This window comes from Aulonocara sp. 'chitande type north' Nkhata Bay, linkage group LG2 (assembly GCF_057382095.1).
Source record: "Aulonocara sp. 'chitande type north' Nkhata Bay isolate Kocher_YH1m ecotype deep benthic linkage group LG2, A_spYH_male_GT1.1, whole genome shotgun sequence".
Lineage (NCBI taxonomy): Eukaryota > Metazoa > Chordata > Actinopteri > Cichliformes > Cichlidae > Aulonocara > Aulonocara sp. 'chitande type north' Nkhata Bay.
In genome coordinates, this window is record NC_141345.1 from 35223988 (window position 1) to 35238670 (window position 14683).

The 14683-nt window shown below is 40.3% G+C and overlaps 1 protein-coding gene across 1 annotated transcript in view; it reads left to right on the forward strand.

Moving 5' to 3' along the window:
* Nucleotides 1–14683, forward strand: part of slit3 (slit homolog 3 (Drosophila)) — a 240093-nt gene that overhangs the window by 131056 nt on the left and 94354 nt on the right. The window contains exons 5-6 of the mRNA XM_086260441.1: nucleotides 607–678; nucleotides 14258–14329. Of these exons, the coding sequence (XP_086116567.1) occupies nucleotides 607–678; nucleotides 14258–14329 (144 nt within the window). The remainder of the gene's footprint in view (nucleotides 1–606; nucleotides 679–14257; nucleotides 14330–14683) is intronic.

The following is a 14683-nucleotide window of genomic DNA, read 5'->3' on the forward strand; positions in this document are numbered from 1 at the left end:
AAACACACAGATGCAACACACACACACGCACGCGTCTTTTACTCTGATTCTCTCTTCATAGTTTCTCATTCTTTCCTTGCATTGCCTCTTCATTAATCTCACACACACACACACACAGACACACACACACACAGACACACAGACACACAGACACACACACACACACACACACACACACACACACGCATACACACACAGACACACACACACACACACACAGACACACACACATTCTTCAAGGCAGCAGATGGACTCGTGCCAGCCATATTTCTTATAGTTCCTTTTGTCTTTGAAGCTCTTTGGACCAAATTGTTCCACTGATCATAAATGTCATATCATCCTTTCTCTCACCCCCTCTCTCTCCATCTCTTTCTCCTTCTGTGCCTTTGTTCTGTAATTGGGTGTGTGTGTGTGTGTGTCTGTGTGTGTGAGTGTGTGTGTAGCTGTATGTGCGTTAGATCAAATGGTTGTGGCTTTGTTTATCATTTGACTCCTATCTTAAGTGTATACCTCAACTAATGCCACTTCTTCGGTCACTCTCTCTCTCTTTCTCCCGTTCTCCCTGTCTGTCTCTCATCCTCTTGTCTTCCTCTTCCCTCTCTGCAGAGACCTCAGTGAAAACCAGATCCAGGCAGTTCCAAGAAAGGCTTTCAGAGGGATCACCGGTGTCAAGAACCTGTAAGCACAATTATTATAATTCTCTTTTTCATCTTCTCCTCTCCACTACCTATCACATGTGTATCGTATATTACTGCATCCGGAAATGTTCATAAATGCCTAAAGATTTTTGCATTTTCTCTGGGATTATTACACAATCATGAAGCACAAAATCACATTTAGACTTCATCCATTTAATTGCTCCTGTGTTTATATATTCAACTTCATTAAATGTGAACAAAATACAACTTTAATAAAAACAGGATGTTCATAGTTCATATAACAGATTGTTTGTGTTTACTATATGCTAGCATCAGATGAGTTTAAGTTAAATCCAGTAAGCTGCATGGATGGATTTCTTTTTAAATCACTTGTACTATAATGAAGATGCGTATGGTGTTTGAATTTTACTGCATAGCTACAATAAAACAATGTCATTCCTACTTAAAAGAGCTAATAATTAAAAATAGTTATTCCTTAAGGATGGTTCATCACCTCCTTTAACTCTTTGATAACTGGAAAGACTTGATAGAATTTTAGCTGCTTCACCTTTTAGGATCTTCTTTTTCATATTTTTCAGTTTGTAATCTTTTAAATGTTTCTAAAGATGACATCTCAGGACGATAGGCAGGCCACTTGTGCACTCTATCTTTGGCAATGTCTTGCGGATATAAGCAATGGCTTTTCTGTAAATTATGTCATATGCATGTGTGTTTTGATTACTGTAAAAACAGTGTATAGTTTTGTTTGGCACAGATGTGCCAGTCATCCATGCCTTGTGTAATGGCCTGTCACTCTATCAGGGATGCAGGCTAAACTGTGGGCTGATAAAAGCTTTAGCCTTGTTGATGAAGCTCCCATATCTCCACTTCAGCAAGAGTTTAAACTTGTTGATGCATCAACACACTGAATTCCCTGACAGTAGTTTTTAGAAGTCTGCATTTAGTTTCACTATAGAATCAAGTCTGTTTTGAGTGGATTGCCAATCGAGGGTCCCAGGGTACACCTGTTCTGTATTGGTTTTCACACTTTCCCTTGTGTACAGAGTAGGGCTGCCACGATTTGTCGACTAGTCACGATTACGTCGCCCTATCAAAATCGAACAACGACTAATTTAATAGTCGACGCGTCGTTTGAAGCTTTGTAAGATCACAAAAGACGCAGGAATAAGTAGCAGGATTTAAGAGTGTAATAACGGACTGAAACAGAAGATGGCAGCACTGCATGTGCAAGGATGCCAGCTGCCGTTAAACCCCGAAGAAGAAGAAACTGTGTCCCAGAATTCATAGCGCAGCCCAGCTCAGTTTCCAACAATGGCGGCAGCTAGTTAGTTTTAATATTACTCTTATTATTCTTTCTGGGTCACAAAATAAACGTTTAACATATTTTCAGGCGAGAATGTAGCTGTGTAAACCTCAAATATCTGCTCAGTTTATCAAGACACCGCATATTTTCAAAAGCGCTCCGACGTTTTCGGAGACGTCTGTTACCCACTAGCTCGATAGCTAGCCGGGGGCAAGGCTAACTAGAGCCGTGAGAACACCGGACTCCCGGCAAATCGTTTTCAAACCCACCGCCGTCTTTCGCTACTCGAGTTAAATATATATAAGTCACTTAGATAACTTAAAAATGTTATTGTTTGGCTTTTTTCAGTATTTTATTTGTTCCTGAGTAAATCGGTTTGGCTGAGATTAAAGTTATAGTTTTTACACAGCTGAATAAACGTCAAGCAGACAGCTGATTATCAGAAGTGTGAGATGCTGGAGAATATACTCCAGTGTCCTGTTATATTTTAGATAGCAAGGAGTTTATTAAACTTCACCGAAACAATCTGCAAATTTCATTAAAATTTAATAAACTATCATCTTGTCTTTATTTTTAGTTAGCACATACCTTAAACACTTAAAGCTGTAAGCTAATGATAGTTATATAAGAGCAGATGCTGCTGGTGCAATAAGCTGCACGGATGCATGATCTGATTAGTCGACTAATCGCAAAAATAATCGGTGACTAGTCGACTATCAAAATAATCGTTTGTGGCAGCCCTAGTACAGAGATTTCTTACAATAATAATATTTACCTTAGATTTAAATCCCCAATTTCTTTGCAATTTTATGTTGAGAAATGCAGTCCAAAGCATTACATTCTACGTATGTGGTTTTTATATTTGAAAGAGAATCAGAAACTTGTACCTCCTACTCCGTACACCTGCTACAACCTGCTTCTCTGCTGCCCTTCCTCTCTCCTTCATTCTCTTTTTTTTCTTGCCTGGTCCCATATTCCTTCTTTTCTTACTGTTAAATCAGCTTGTCTCCCTTACCACTCTTCCTGTCCACAAAGGTTTTGTCCTCAAATCAAATGCTCAATATCCCCCTGTCAAATATTCACGATCTCCTAATCACCAATAGTGAGATCAATACGCTTCCCAATCAATGCTTCCCATCAATAATAGCTGATCAATGGCGCCTCTAAACTACCAGACAGGCTCTTGTGGAAATGTTCTAAATGAGAAAGGATTCAGGAAAACATTAGATAGAAAAAAAATAGAAATTTGGTTCTGCAGGACACTTCAGCTTTATGAAAAACAGGCGACAATAAAAGTTGATGTTGCTGCGGAAATCATTAGATTAGGCCAACAAATCTTCTCTGTGTAAATTGAAGTTTGCTGCCATGTTTCATCACACATCTGACATGACAGAGGAGATGAAGAGAGGAAGAGACGGAAACACATAGCAACACATAATAACTACAAGCTATGAAAAGATAAAAAGCCATTCTTTGGCGATTCTTATTTCGCTACCATAGATGCTGACTGACAGGCGAAAGGAAAAGTGTATTCCTGGGGCTAATGAGATGGAAAGAATTAAATCTAAATAACCACATGTTTTCTCTGCATATTTCACTTGTGCAAATAGTGCAGGTAAAGTGTGTAAATGAAAAAGATGCAAATGTTTCCGAAACAGATTTTAACTTGAAAGTAATGAACCATAATCGCTTCGGTGATGCAAAGGTGGATCATATTTGATTGCTCGCCAGTTGTATCTCTCATATATATCCTCTGAACTACCGCTAATGAAGATAAGTGAAAACACATCACCACGTGGTTCAATTATTTCATTTCATTCATCTGATGACGGGCGTATTATGGGCTCTAAAGCCCCACAACAGCTGCTAAATGGACCTTGAAGTGAGATTTATTTTCTCCACTGCTGCTGAAATGTCGCGAATGAACTTTGAAGTTCTGTTTTAACTCAACTCAGACAAGATGAACATTAATAGGACAATTACAGATGAAAACATTATAAAACACCGTAAAACAGCTACTAAATGAACCTTACTGGTGAAACTGTTTTCTTAACCATAAACATGCTGTTTCATTAGATCATTAACAAGTGCTGATAATCGACATTCAAACATTTACCTTCAGCTATCGCTTTAGCTGTCCTTTTCACATGAGGGTTTTGTATGTCAAATGAATGTATAGTTGTGGGCTGTTATATTCATCAAAGCATTTCAACCCATGAGTAAAATCACAAGTTAGTGAGGCTTGGACAGCAGAGAGAATTACAAGTGTTTGAATTTTTTTCAGTAGCTCTGTATAACAGACCAAATATGAATCTGTCATCCCAAAATGGGAATGCGCGTATCCGTGAATTAAGATCTAAGTTATGCGCTTTTTGTACTCTTTCAGTGGGCAATCTGTGAGTTGATTAATATGCATCTTGCCATAGATCGGTAATTCAAAGTTAGGCTACAGGCAAATGTGCTCCTCTGCTTAGTTTCCTCTCCCAAATGTGATGTAAGTTCAATGTGGCCGCCAAAGTCCACAGGAGCTTATTACTCTTAAGTTAAATGGGCCTGAAACTGTCTATACTCTGTACTCTGCAGTGTGTGTGTGTGTGTGTGAGCATGTAAGTGAGCAAGTGTCAGTTCCCATGGCTTAGCTCCAAACCTTTGAGTTCAGGTTGGCCTGTGATCATCTAATCCACTCTCGCTTCTCAATCCAAGCTAAATGTTACACATCACCTTACCTCTTTCACCTTAGACTCACTTTCACAACCATTTGAAGATCAGTGGCAGAAAGAAAACAACTCCTCCATCCCTTAGCTGTGACCATTTTTATATTAATGTTTTTAAGCTGGACTTCAAATCCACCAAAGATGTGCTGAAAAGGGGGAAAGCTCTTTCCTGGCATCTCACACGTGCACCTGAGTGCTCCCCAGTATAGCCACAGTCTGTCCCACTGGAGCAACATACACAGTTGCAATCCAATATGAAAATAGAGAAGCCGTACATGCTCCGTTTACATTTGGAGCTTCATTTTCTACCAAAGCTATAATGTCACATAAATCACAATGGATTATAAATTGCCTCAGCCCCTTTTAAAATGTTTTTTAACTAAATAGCTTTGAGCTACAAGGTGAATCCTTTTTTCATTCTTCTTCTTCAGTCAAACTTACGGCCGACTCAGCTGTGCCAGGATCATTCATTTCTTCCGTCTCCTTTTTTTTGACATCTTATAACACCTCCTCCTCCTCCCTGTTTTTTTAATCTTTCTTTCTCTAGTTTATCCTCCCATCGCTGCCACCTCTTTTATGCTCAGTCCACGACTTCCTTCTCCCCCTCTCATAATTTCCCCCTTTTCTCTATCTTTCTATCCTTTTTCTCTTTTCTCTATCATTCTTTATTTTCATTTATTCTACTCTTCAGCTGCAGCGCTTCCCATCGTCATTCTATCCTCTTCGCTTTCTCCAAAAGTTTTCAGTCTCCAACTTATTCCAATTAGTCACCTCCCTAAATTCCCTCCCTCCCTCTTTTACAGTGTTTCCCTCTCTACTCTCCCTTCTATCCTTCCATCCCTCCCTCCATTAGACAAGGTGACTCCTGCAGTAAAAGGCTGCAGCCCTCCATTATACCACGGAGTAAAAAAACCTTCATGACATTCTGTCCCTGGTGGACACAGCATTGATTTTCTCATGTCTCTCTCTCCCGCTCTCACTATGTGGCTGGCTCTCACCCTATCCTCTGCCTCTTTCAATCTCAGTCCATGTCTTCCCATCTTTTTTGTCTCACTCTGTTTCTCAGAGGGTAGGGTCTCTATCTTTCTCTTCTGGTTCTTCTCTTTCAAGCGGCCCAGTGGCAACCATAGCATTGTCATTTATTGAACTGTTTCCTTTACATACAGGCACAACACACACATACACAGGCACGTATACCATGCACACATAGACACAACAGCCCTTTCGACCCCACTATCACATGACTAATTTGCTGAAACAGCCAAGAACCTGGCAAATGTGATTACTACAGTCTTACGCTAACCTAAGGAGACAGGCTCTGTGCTAGTCCTCTGTGTATAGACGTTTGAGTGTATATGTGTGATCGCTCCTATACTTTGTGCTGACAGAGAGTCTTGTCATTCCCTTAAATCCTACCTGTCAGTCAAACTAGAAATGATAAGGGTATTTTTCAAGTTTGGACACATCTGAACACTGTGTCAAAATTTGTGTATTGTGTCCTGGGTTTGTATGTAGTAATATACTATCATATCTAAAGATTTTGTTTAAATGAATTCTTGTCATGTTAACCTGTTCATGAGCATCTTTGACACTGAACATTTGCGCCTTCATATGTACAATCAGCTACTGTAATGCTTATTAACTATGTTCTGTATACATTTAGTGTGTATGTAATGTGCGCTACTTTTGTTGGGAGGCATTTCGCTGTAGTTTAGAGCAGCGGTCCCCAACCTTTTTTGCGCCACGGACCGATTTATGCCCGACATTATTTTCACGGACCGGCCTTTAAGGTGTCACGGATAAATACAACAAAATAAAACTAGTACCGGTACCGAAAAAAAGAAGATTTATTCATAACACGCGTGACAAGACCCAGGAAAACAGAGTTAACGATAAAAACGATAACAAAATAACGCTGAAAACCAATAAAAACCCTGAAAACCAGACATTTCACACCTGAGCCTCAACTCTCGCCGCCCGGTACCAAACGACTCACGGACCGGTACCGGTCCGAGGCCCGGGGGTTGGGGACTGCTGGTTTAGATTACAAAGACACATAGACCATCAGATAAAATACAGCTGTTTCATATGCCCTGACATTACACCTCAGTGCCCACACAGACATGCCTCTTTATCTTTTGCAGCCATCAAGTCCTCATATTGTACCTTGTTTTCCATCTGCCTGCTTTCTCACTATCCTACCCGTTTTTTTATTGTGATAAAATTTAATTCATTTTACCCGCTGGGTCCACCTATGCTCACTATCTACACATTCATAGTACCATCCAGGTGCTTTGGAAGAATGTATTCAGAGAGTAGAATATGCCATTTTTCAGCAAAATACAAAAGTATACAGTATTTCAGTGTAAGAATAAAAAAAAAGAAGTCCTTTCATGGCCTCCTTTGTTTTTTTCCCCTGTAAAACATCTCCATGCTTCATGCTTCCCTACCCACAATGCAGTGCAAGATAGCCATTTGTTTGAATTATGACTACACTGCCTTGGAGAGAGGTGAGAACATTGTGTCGTTTACGTGCATGTGCACACACACCAGTATCATAGTGTGTCTCCGCCAGTGCAGATGTTTACTTTCAACTTGTTTACCACATCCAACAATGGACAGCTGGAGCCAAGCATGAAAATATACAAAAAAAAGACTAATAATGGTCTTCCCTTAAATCAAAGTGCCGCAAGAGAAAGTAGGATGGAGACACGACAGCCAGCTTTCTGACAGGGTTTACTCAGATTCCCATGATTCTTGGCTTGAACCCAGCCCCCACTACACATGTCCTTAAATGGCAGGATGTGGCTAATTCATTAAAGGTCATGATCAGCAGAGACAGTAGGTTGATGGAGGGATGAGGTAGAAAATGTCAATTGTTTTGTCTGAATGCAAAAGGATTTACATGGCTAGACTGCATTCACCTAAAAGTCCTTTTTTTCATTTTAATGATAGGATTTGTAATTTAGTTTTGATGGTAAATTGACCTAAAATCACATACAAGGAAACACAGTAAAGTACGATCAGTTTTAAAATACATCAAGAAATTAGATTTCTGGCTTTCCGGAATATTTTTTTTCTTTTTTTTAAAATGCACTTCAAGCTAATTTTATTTTATATTCAGTTAATCTATATTAGTATGCAGCAACAACAACAACAACAACAACAATAATAACAATAATAATAATAATAATAATAATAAAGAGAAACTTTAATGGAAGCTCGTTGATGTCCTTGATTGCATCTTTTTGTGGAAAAAGCTGGACAATAAAACCATAATTTATTCCTGTACCCTTGAACATTACTAAAAGCAGACTTATCATTAGCAAGTCAAATCCTACCCTGAATTGTTCAAATCTAAATGGACATTAAATGCAAATATCATTCACTTTAAATGATACAAAAGGCTTTTAATTACCTGTTTCAAAAGATGTCCACCAGCATTGGTACCTATGTGACCGACTATAAGTCCAACCAACCTAATAACCAACTATTAGTCGTTACAAACACACACTCCTCTAAAATAGCTTTTTTTCTCCATTTTAAATTAGATTTTTGTTCACCTACAGGTGTTTCCGATACACAGCCTAATCTATATGAAGTCCCTGCGAGTCAGAGAAAGGTAACTAAAAGTAAATGTAATCCTTAGTTTCCTTAGTGAATGATTGTCTGCGTTAGTGCTGCGATGAAATGCCTCTTGCCCCTGTCCATACCCTTTGATTGGGCAAGCAGTTAGGAAAATGGATGGATGAAAGCTTCTAAGAAGTGCAATCATTCCTTTTTCAAACACTTAATGAGGGAGGAAAAATAGATGCAGGAACCAGTAGTCAAAATTCCAGCAACACTTGGGAGTATATACGAAAACCTTATTGGTAGATCGTGCCATGTATATACTTACAGATCAACCAGTGACACCTCAGAACACTCAACGTGATTGTTTAAAGTGTCTTATAATAGAAAGCAATAACAAATTAATCTATTTTTTCCATTGCCTGCTATTCGTGTCCATCACTATTCATTGTCTACTTACTTTACCAACAAAGACAACAAATGTTTGAAGTTTTTGATTGCCAATAATTTAAAGTTTTGATGACTCATTATTTCTTAAAATTCATGGGGTGAAAACACAGTTATGGTCCTCCTTCCTTCCTATCTTCCATCCTTTTATTAATTACTCAGGTAGTAGTGGTTGCTCACTGATGATTTCATGCAGAGACAGCATGTCCGTGTATGTCCATGTGTGCTTCCCTCTGCTCCAGATGGTAGCAGAGGGAAGCTTTGAATCAGTCTGCCAATAGGCCTTATGATAGGTATGATTAAACACACTAACTAATTATATGGAAGGAAATTAAATTTTGGACCCCTGGTCTATCTCCTGTAACAAACATCCATGACCGGAACACACGGGGTTTCAGAAGACAACACAATGGTACAGATATAGAGCGTGCACATGGATACACAAACTTGCCCTTACTTGACTGATACCAATCATGTCACCATTAATCAAGGTGCTTGGTGTAAAAAGCTGTCAGAGGAATCCAATTACATTATAGATGATGAAATTGTTTTTTGTGGCTGAAGATGGAAGCTCAAAGACAGCTGCCAGTGTAGAAATAAGTATCTTTTCTCCGTTTTGCGGAAAAGCAGAGTTGTAAAGTTTCTGGAGGAGAGCAGTGAAAAAGTAATCAAAAAGAGAAATATCTGAAGATATTTCAGCAAGTGTCTAAGAGTCTTTGTCAGCTCTATTAAGGGATGAGAATCCCCTACCCATAATGCTTGTGAGCCATTTTATGTATGTATCTATTTACTTACTTACTTTTTTGGCTTCTAGTGTAACCACTGGGTATTCAATTCAAGACACCAAAGACGACCGTAAGATTGACACTACCTGAAAATGCAAACCAAATTGTGGTTAACTGTCATTTCCAATGTAAAAGTGATTAATATGACATGGGGAGTAGCCTAACATACAGCTCAGGTCAATGCCAGATAAAAATGAATTCCTTGAAGGGCAAGGAACACAATTTCTCTAAGTAACATGTCCTGTCCAGTCCAGCAAGCAGAATCATGGATAAATGCTTTGTTGTACTAAACACATTTGCTTTTCCAAAATGTGGGTATTTTGCCCAAGTGGACGGGGTGATGAAGGCCAGGATGGCAAAAGATAGGAGAAGAATTTGGAGGAAGGGGGATGGTGGGAAAAGTTGAGGATTAAGCCAACAGGTTTGGTGAAATTTAGGGCAACCAAAACTAATTATTAGGGAAGTATTTGGTTAGGATTGAGGGTTAGAAATACTGTAAATACTGTTTTGATACTCAGAATATACAATCATTAAACTAATTTTTATATCTCTTTGAGACCGTCTGAAGGCTCAGAAAAGTATGTTTTCTTCTTGCATGGAAAATCTACTGAAGATAATAACAACTTTTCTTTTATTCCATAGATTTCTGGACTTGTCTTTAATTCTGTCATAGAAGAGGTCAAGTGCAAGAATACAAATCTTTGATTAATTTTGCAATTAGAATAACTGAGTAAGCCAAGGGTTGTCCAACTCTAGGCCAACTCAAGGGCCGATGTCCTGCAGGTTTTAGATCTCACCCTGGGTCAACACACCTGAATCAAATGATTAGTTCATTACCAGGCCTCTGGAGAACTTCAAGACATGTTGAGGTCATTTAGCCATTTGAATAAGCTGTGTTGGATCAAGGACACATCTAAAACCTGCCGGACACCGGCCCTCGAGGCCTGGAGTTGGACACCCTTTTATTGCTTTTAGGTTTTGCAAAAATTAAACAAAGCATATAATCTATAGTTAAAGTTTCCACCAAGGTTGATTTAAAGTTCCACTAGCCCAGATCCTTACACAACATTTATTTGTGTTATTCTAGACCACAGGTGTCGAACTCCAGGAGGCCTAGAGTTTGACACCCCTCTTCTAGACTGTAGAATTAGCACTGAAAGCAAACGAACAGCTTAAAATTTAACCAGCAACCAAGAACTGTTACATTTAGAAGTGAAGTGTTTTTACGAAATGTTTCATGGGTATTCTTTTCATTTGCCAGTGTAAATGAAAAGGTAGCTTTGGAAAGATGACGTTTAGCAGCTAGACATATTTGCACTTTAAGGTGAAGGCTGAACTGGACCCCTGTACTGTGATGTCAGGCTAACAAGACACCAATATTGGCTGATTCACCTAGGCTCCAAATTATCTTCATTTTTTTATATTTTACATTATTTGTAAAATATAAACAAATGATACCAGTTAAATTAAGCTATAGCTTAATATAACTGGTAGCCTTTGTTAAGTTACAGGAGCCCAGGCTAGAACAGCAGGTGTGGGATGGAAAGTTCCTTCAGACACCACATGAGTTGCCATTCTTCACACATAGATTTCGATGTATGAATAGAATGACAAAGACCCTAATTTGTTGTTGGTTGTCTGTCTCTACACTTTATTCCTCGACATTAAAAGAACAGTGCCGTGAATAAAAAGCCTGTAATAACTAGCCAACTTTAGCGGTGCCATGCATCTCCATATGGCTGTTTAGGCTGTGCGCCATTCTTCCTTCCCCCCAAAATACATGCCTTTTAATTACATAAAGCAGAAAACATGGCACAACCATATGCTGATGATCCCCAGACTCACTATATTTTAGACTCAGTCATTTAACAGATGCTTACACTTGCGGCTCTCATCCAACAAGTGGGCAACAAAGAAAAAAAATAGCTTCAAGACATGACTTATGACAAGAGCACAAACCCAGACTATTCTTTTATGTACGCTTTCATATACCATCATTGTTTAGTGCTCCATATTGTTGATCCTGTCCAATCTTTACAGATTGTGCTCAGTTAATGAAGTGCCACAATGGCTAGGAGCTAGAACTTAACACTAAATCACCTTTAAGATATGATTGCATTGCTTCAAAGAAAATCCAGGCATCTCATCACTCTATGGAAGTCTTTGGAGGGTTGAAAATAATTATGCTGTGATCCAAACCTGGCCTGTGGGTATGGATTGGTTTGATATTTTCTCTATTTACTCCAAATCAAAACCATGCCAATTGTTAACCACTAGTAGCTGGTCAATACCAGGTAGAAGCTTGAAGAATACGTTTACTACACTGTGCCGTCAACTCATTTCTGTGACCCTGCTGCACATGTCAGCGCCGCCTCAGAGAGTATAATGATCAAGCAATGAAAAATTACAGTGAACTTTATATGGTAGCTTTCTGAAGCCTTGTCTCAATAGAAATATTTCTGAGTTTGCTTTGCATGTTCTTGTATAAAGAGCTGTGATAAGATAATGACTCTCTACTACTGCTATGTGCTCTAAAACATTTAGTTTGTACATTTATCTTGCCTGAAGATGGTGCATCTGGGCCCTTCTCTGGCCAGCTGCCTGTTGTTGATAAGCGGACATACAGAATATTGAGGTGTACCTGTGGTGCACTGTAGTGAATACAATTTTCAGATACTCCGAGGACTTATATGTCTCTAAGATTTTTTACACAGACTTGCACTGTGGACATGTATATACAAAAACAAACAAAAAAGAAATTCTGATGTGATTTCTGCTGCCCTACAGAAAGAGAGAAAACTACAGCTGCCTTTTTGGGATGCACCTTCCTCGTGGTTAAAAGCTGACATGACTGATTTAACGGGTGTTGCAGTGTGCCAAGCAGACACCAAGGCAAACACAGAAGGGAAAAAAATAAATTAAAAAGCTTGATGAAAGAAAACAGGGAGACGAAATTGATTAGAGATGGGTAGATGAAGAGCGAAGGGGAAAAAGTGAAGGGGGAATAAAAGACAAGATGAGAGAAAAACATGGATTGTGAATTGGGAGAGATGAAAAGTGGAGAAGACTGATCCAAAACAAGAGGAGAGAAACGAACATAAGATGGTCGAAGTCAAAGAAAAAGTGATTAGCAATGGAGGAATCCAGCGGAAGGGAGATTGGGGAAGAGAAGAAGACAAAAGATTAAGGTGTAGTCATAATAATGGATTGGATTTATATAGCGCTTTTCAAGGAACCCAAAGCACTTTACAATGCCACTATTCATTCACTCTCACACACTGGTGGAGGCAGCTACGGTTGTAGCCACAGCTGCCCTGGGGCAGACTGACAGAAGCGAGGCTGCCATATCGCGCCATCGGCCCCTCTGGCCAGCACCAGCAGGGTAAAGTGTCTTGCCCAAGGACACAACGACCAGGACAGAGAGCCCGGGAATCAAACCGGCGACCTTCCGGTTACAGATGCACTTCCCAACCCCCTGAGCCACGGTTGCCCCACAGTTGTAGTGGCTCAAGAGCAGACAATAAATAGTTTCATAGTGTTTCTGTCAGTTTGTATGTATTTTAATCTTTCTGTGCTGTGTTTACCATATTAATCTACCTGTGTCCACCTGTCTGAGTGTGTCTGTGTGTGTAATAGGTTAAATGCCACTTACAAGGGACATGAGGATACTTCTAAATGTCTGCCCTTTGTGTATTTTCATCTGCAGTCCATCCATACTCTCCTGTAGATGAAGAAGATGAGGTAGGAGGGACAGAGGGATGAATGGGTTGGAGGAATGGAAGGAAGTAAGGAAGGAAGGGAGGAAGTGGACTTTTCAGGGTTGCTGGGTTCATGAGGGGTGGATGATGTTGGTGGGGAGGGGAGCTGAATACCTAGAGCCGAGCAAATTAAAGTAAAAGCAAAGGATGGATGGCAGTGGGGTACAGGGTGCATCTGGTAGTCCAGCAAGCAAGTCGTTGAGCAAGCCTGGAAATGGAGGAGTTAGTGAGAGAGAGGGAGGAAAGAAGGAGAATGGGAACAAGAGGCAGAGTCGTGACTGTAGGTTGATTTACGGAGGCTTTCCTTTTAATGAAATTGTTTCAGTGACAGAGCCGGTAAAAGGCCCTTAATGGATTGGCTGGCCTAATGTAATGAAATTACTCCCTCTTTCACTATAGAGAGAGGAAAAAAGAATAAAAGAGGACATGGGGGGAGGGAGAGGAGGAGGATGGGAGAGGAGAGATGCAATTAATATTTACAGAACAGACAAGCAGGGTGGGCTTTAGTAGCAATGGCTCGCTCGCTCTCTTCTTTATTGTGCCTATCTCTCTCGCCCCTCTCTCTCCCGGTGGCCAGTGTGCGCTGGGCGTGCGGCAGGGGAAGGAGGTGATAGGCTGATGCCAGGCAGGCCACTTCAGCGCACCGGTCTCTTCTCTCGCGCTCTCCTTTTCCTCTCCTCTTCTCCTTAGGGCTGGCCATATCAGCACTGAGGTGAGAGACTTAACCTTAGCTTTCGTGCTATCATCTGGACTTGATATTCCTAGAGTGTGTGTGAGTGAGTGCATGTGCGAGAGAGAGAGTTAACTCCGGTGTCTCCTACCTGCTACCTTAAGCCCACTACTTGGGTATCACCTTACACACATATCCACATGCACACACTCTCGTTCAAGCAACCCATCTTTTGTTAGTCCCTCCCCCAGCTGAGCGGACCTTGCAGACTTGCGCCTGACTCTCTCCCATCTCTGTCTCATCTGTGTGTGTGTGTCTGTGTGTGTGTGTGTGTTTGTGTGTGCGGTGCAGGCAACTGGACAGCAACCACATCAGCTGCATCGAAGATGGAGCTTTCCGAGCGCTGCGCGATCTGGAGATTCTGTAAGTAGAGAAAAACCCTGGTCCTCCATCTCTCTCCTCCTTTGCCTCCTCCTTCTCTCATCAGTTTCCTCTTCTCCTCTCTTCCCCTTTTCATGTTTTGTCTGTGAAACAAGGATATGTCCTGCACTCTCCTCTTCTCATTATAAGCTTTGCTTTATGTCTTATTCAGTTTCCTCGCCCTTTCCTTTTTTTCCCTTTCATTTAAAAGGAATACACTTCCCTCTCAGTTCTGTATCGTCCCTCTTTCCCCTTCATGTACTTTTCTATGTCTGCTTTGTGTCTTTAGTATAAGAAAAGCTGTAACTTGAAGATGATTTTGTTTAAAGATCACAGTTTCTTAAATGCTTCTGCGTG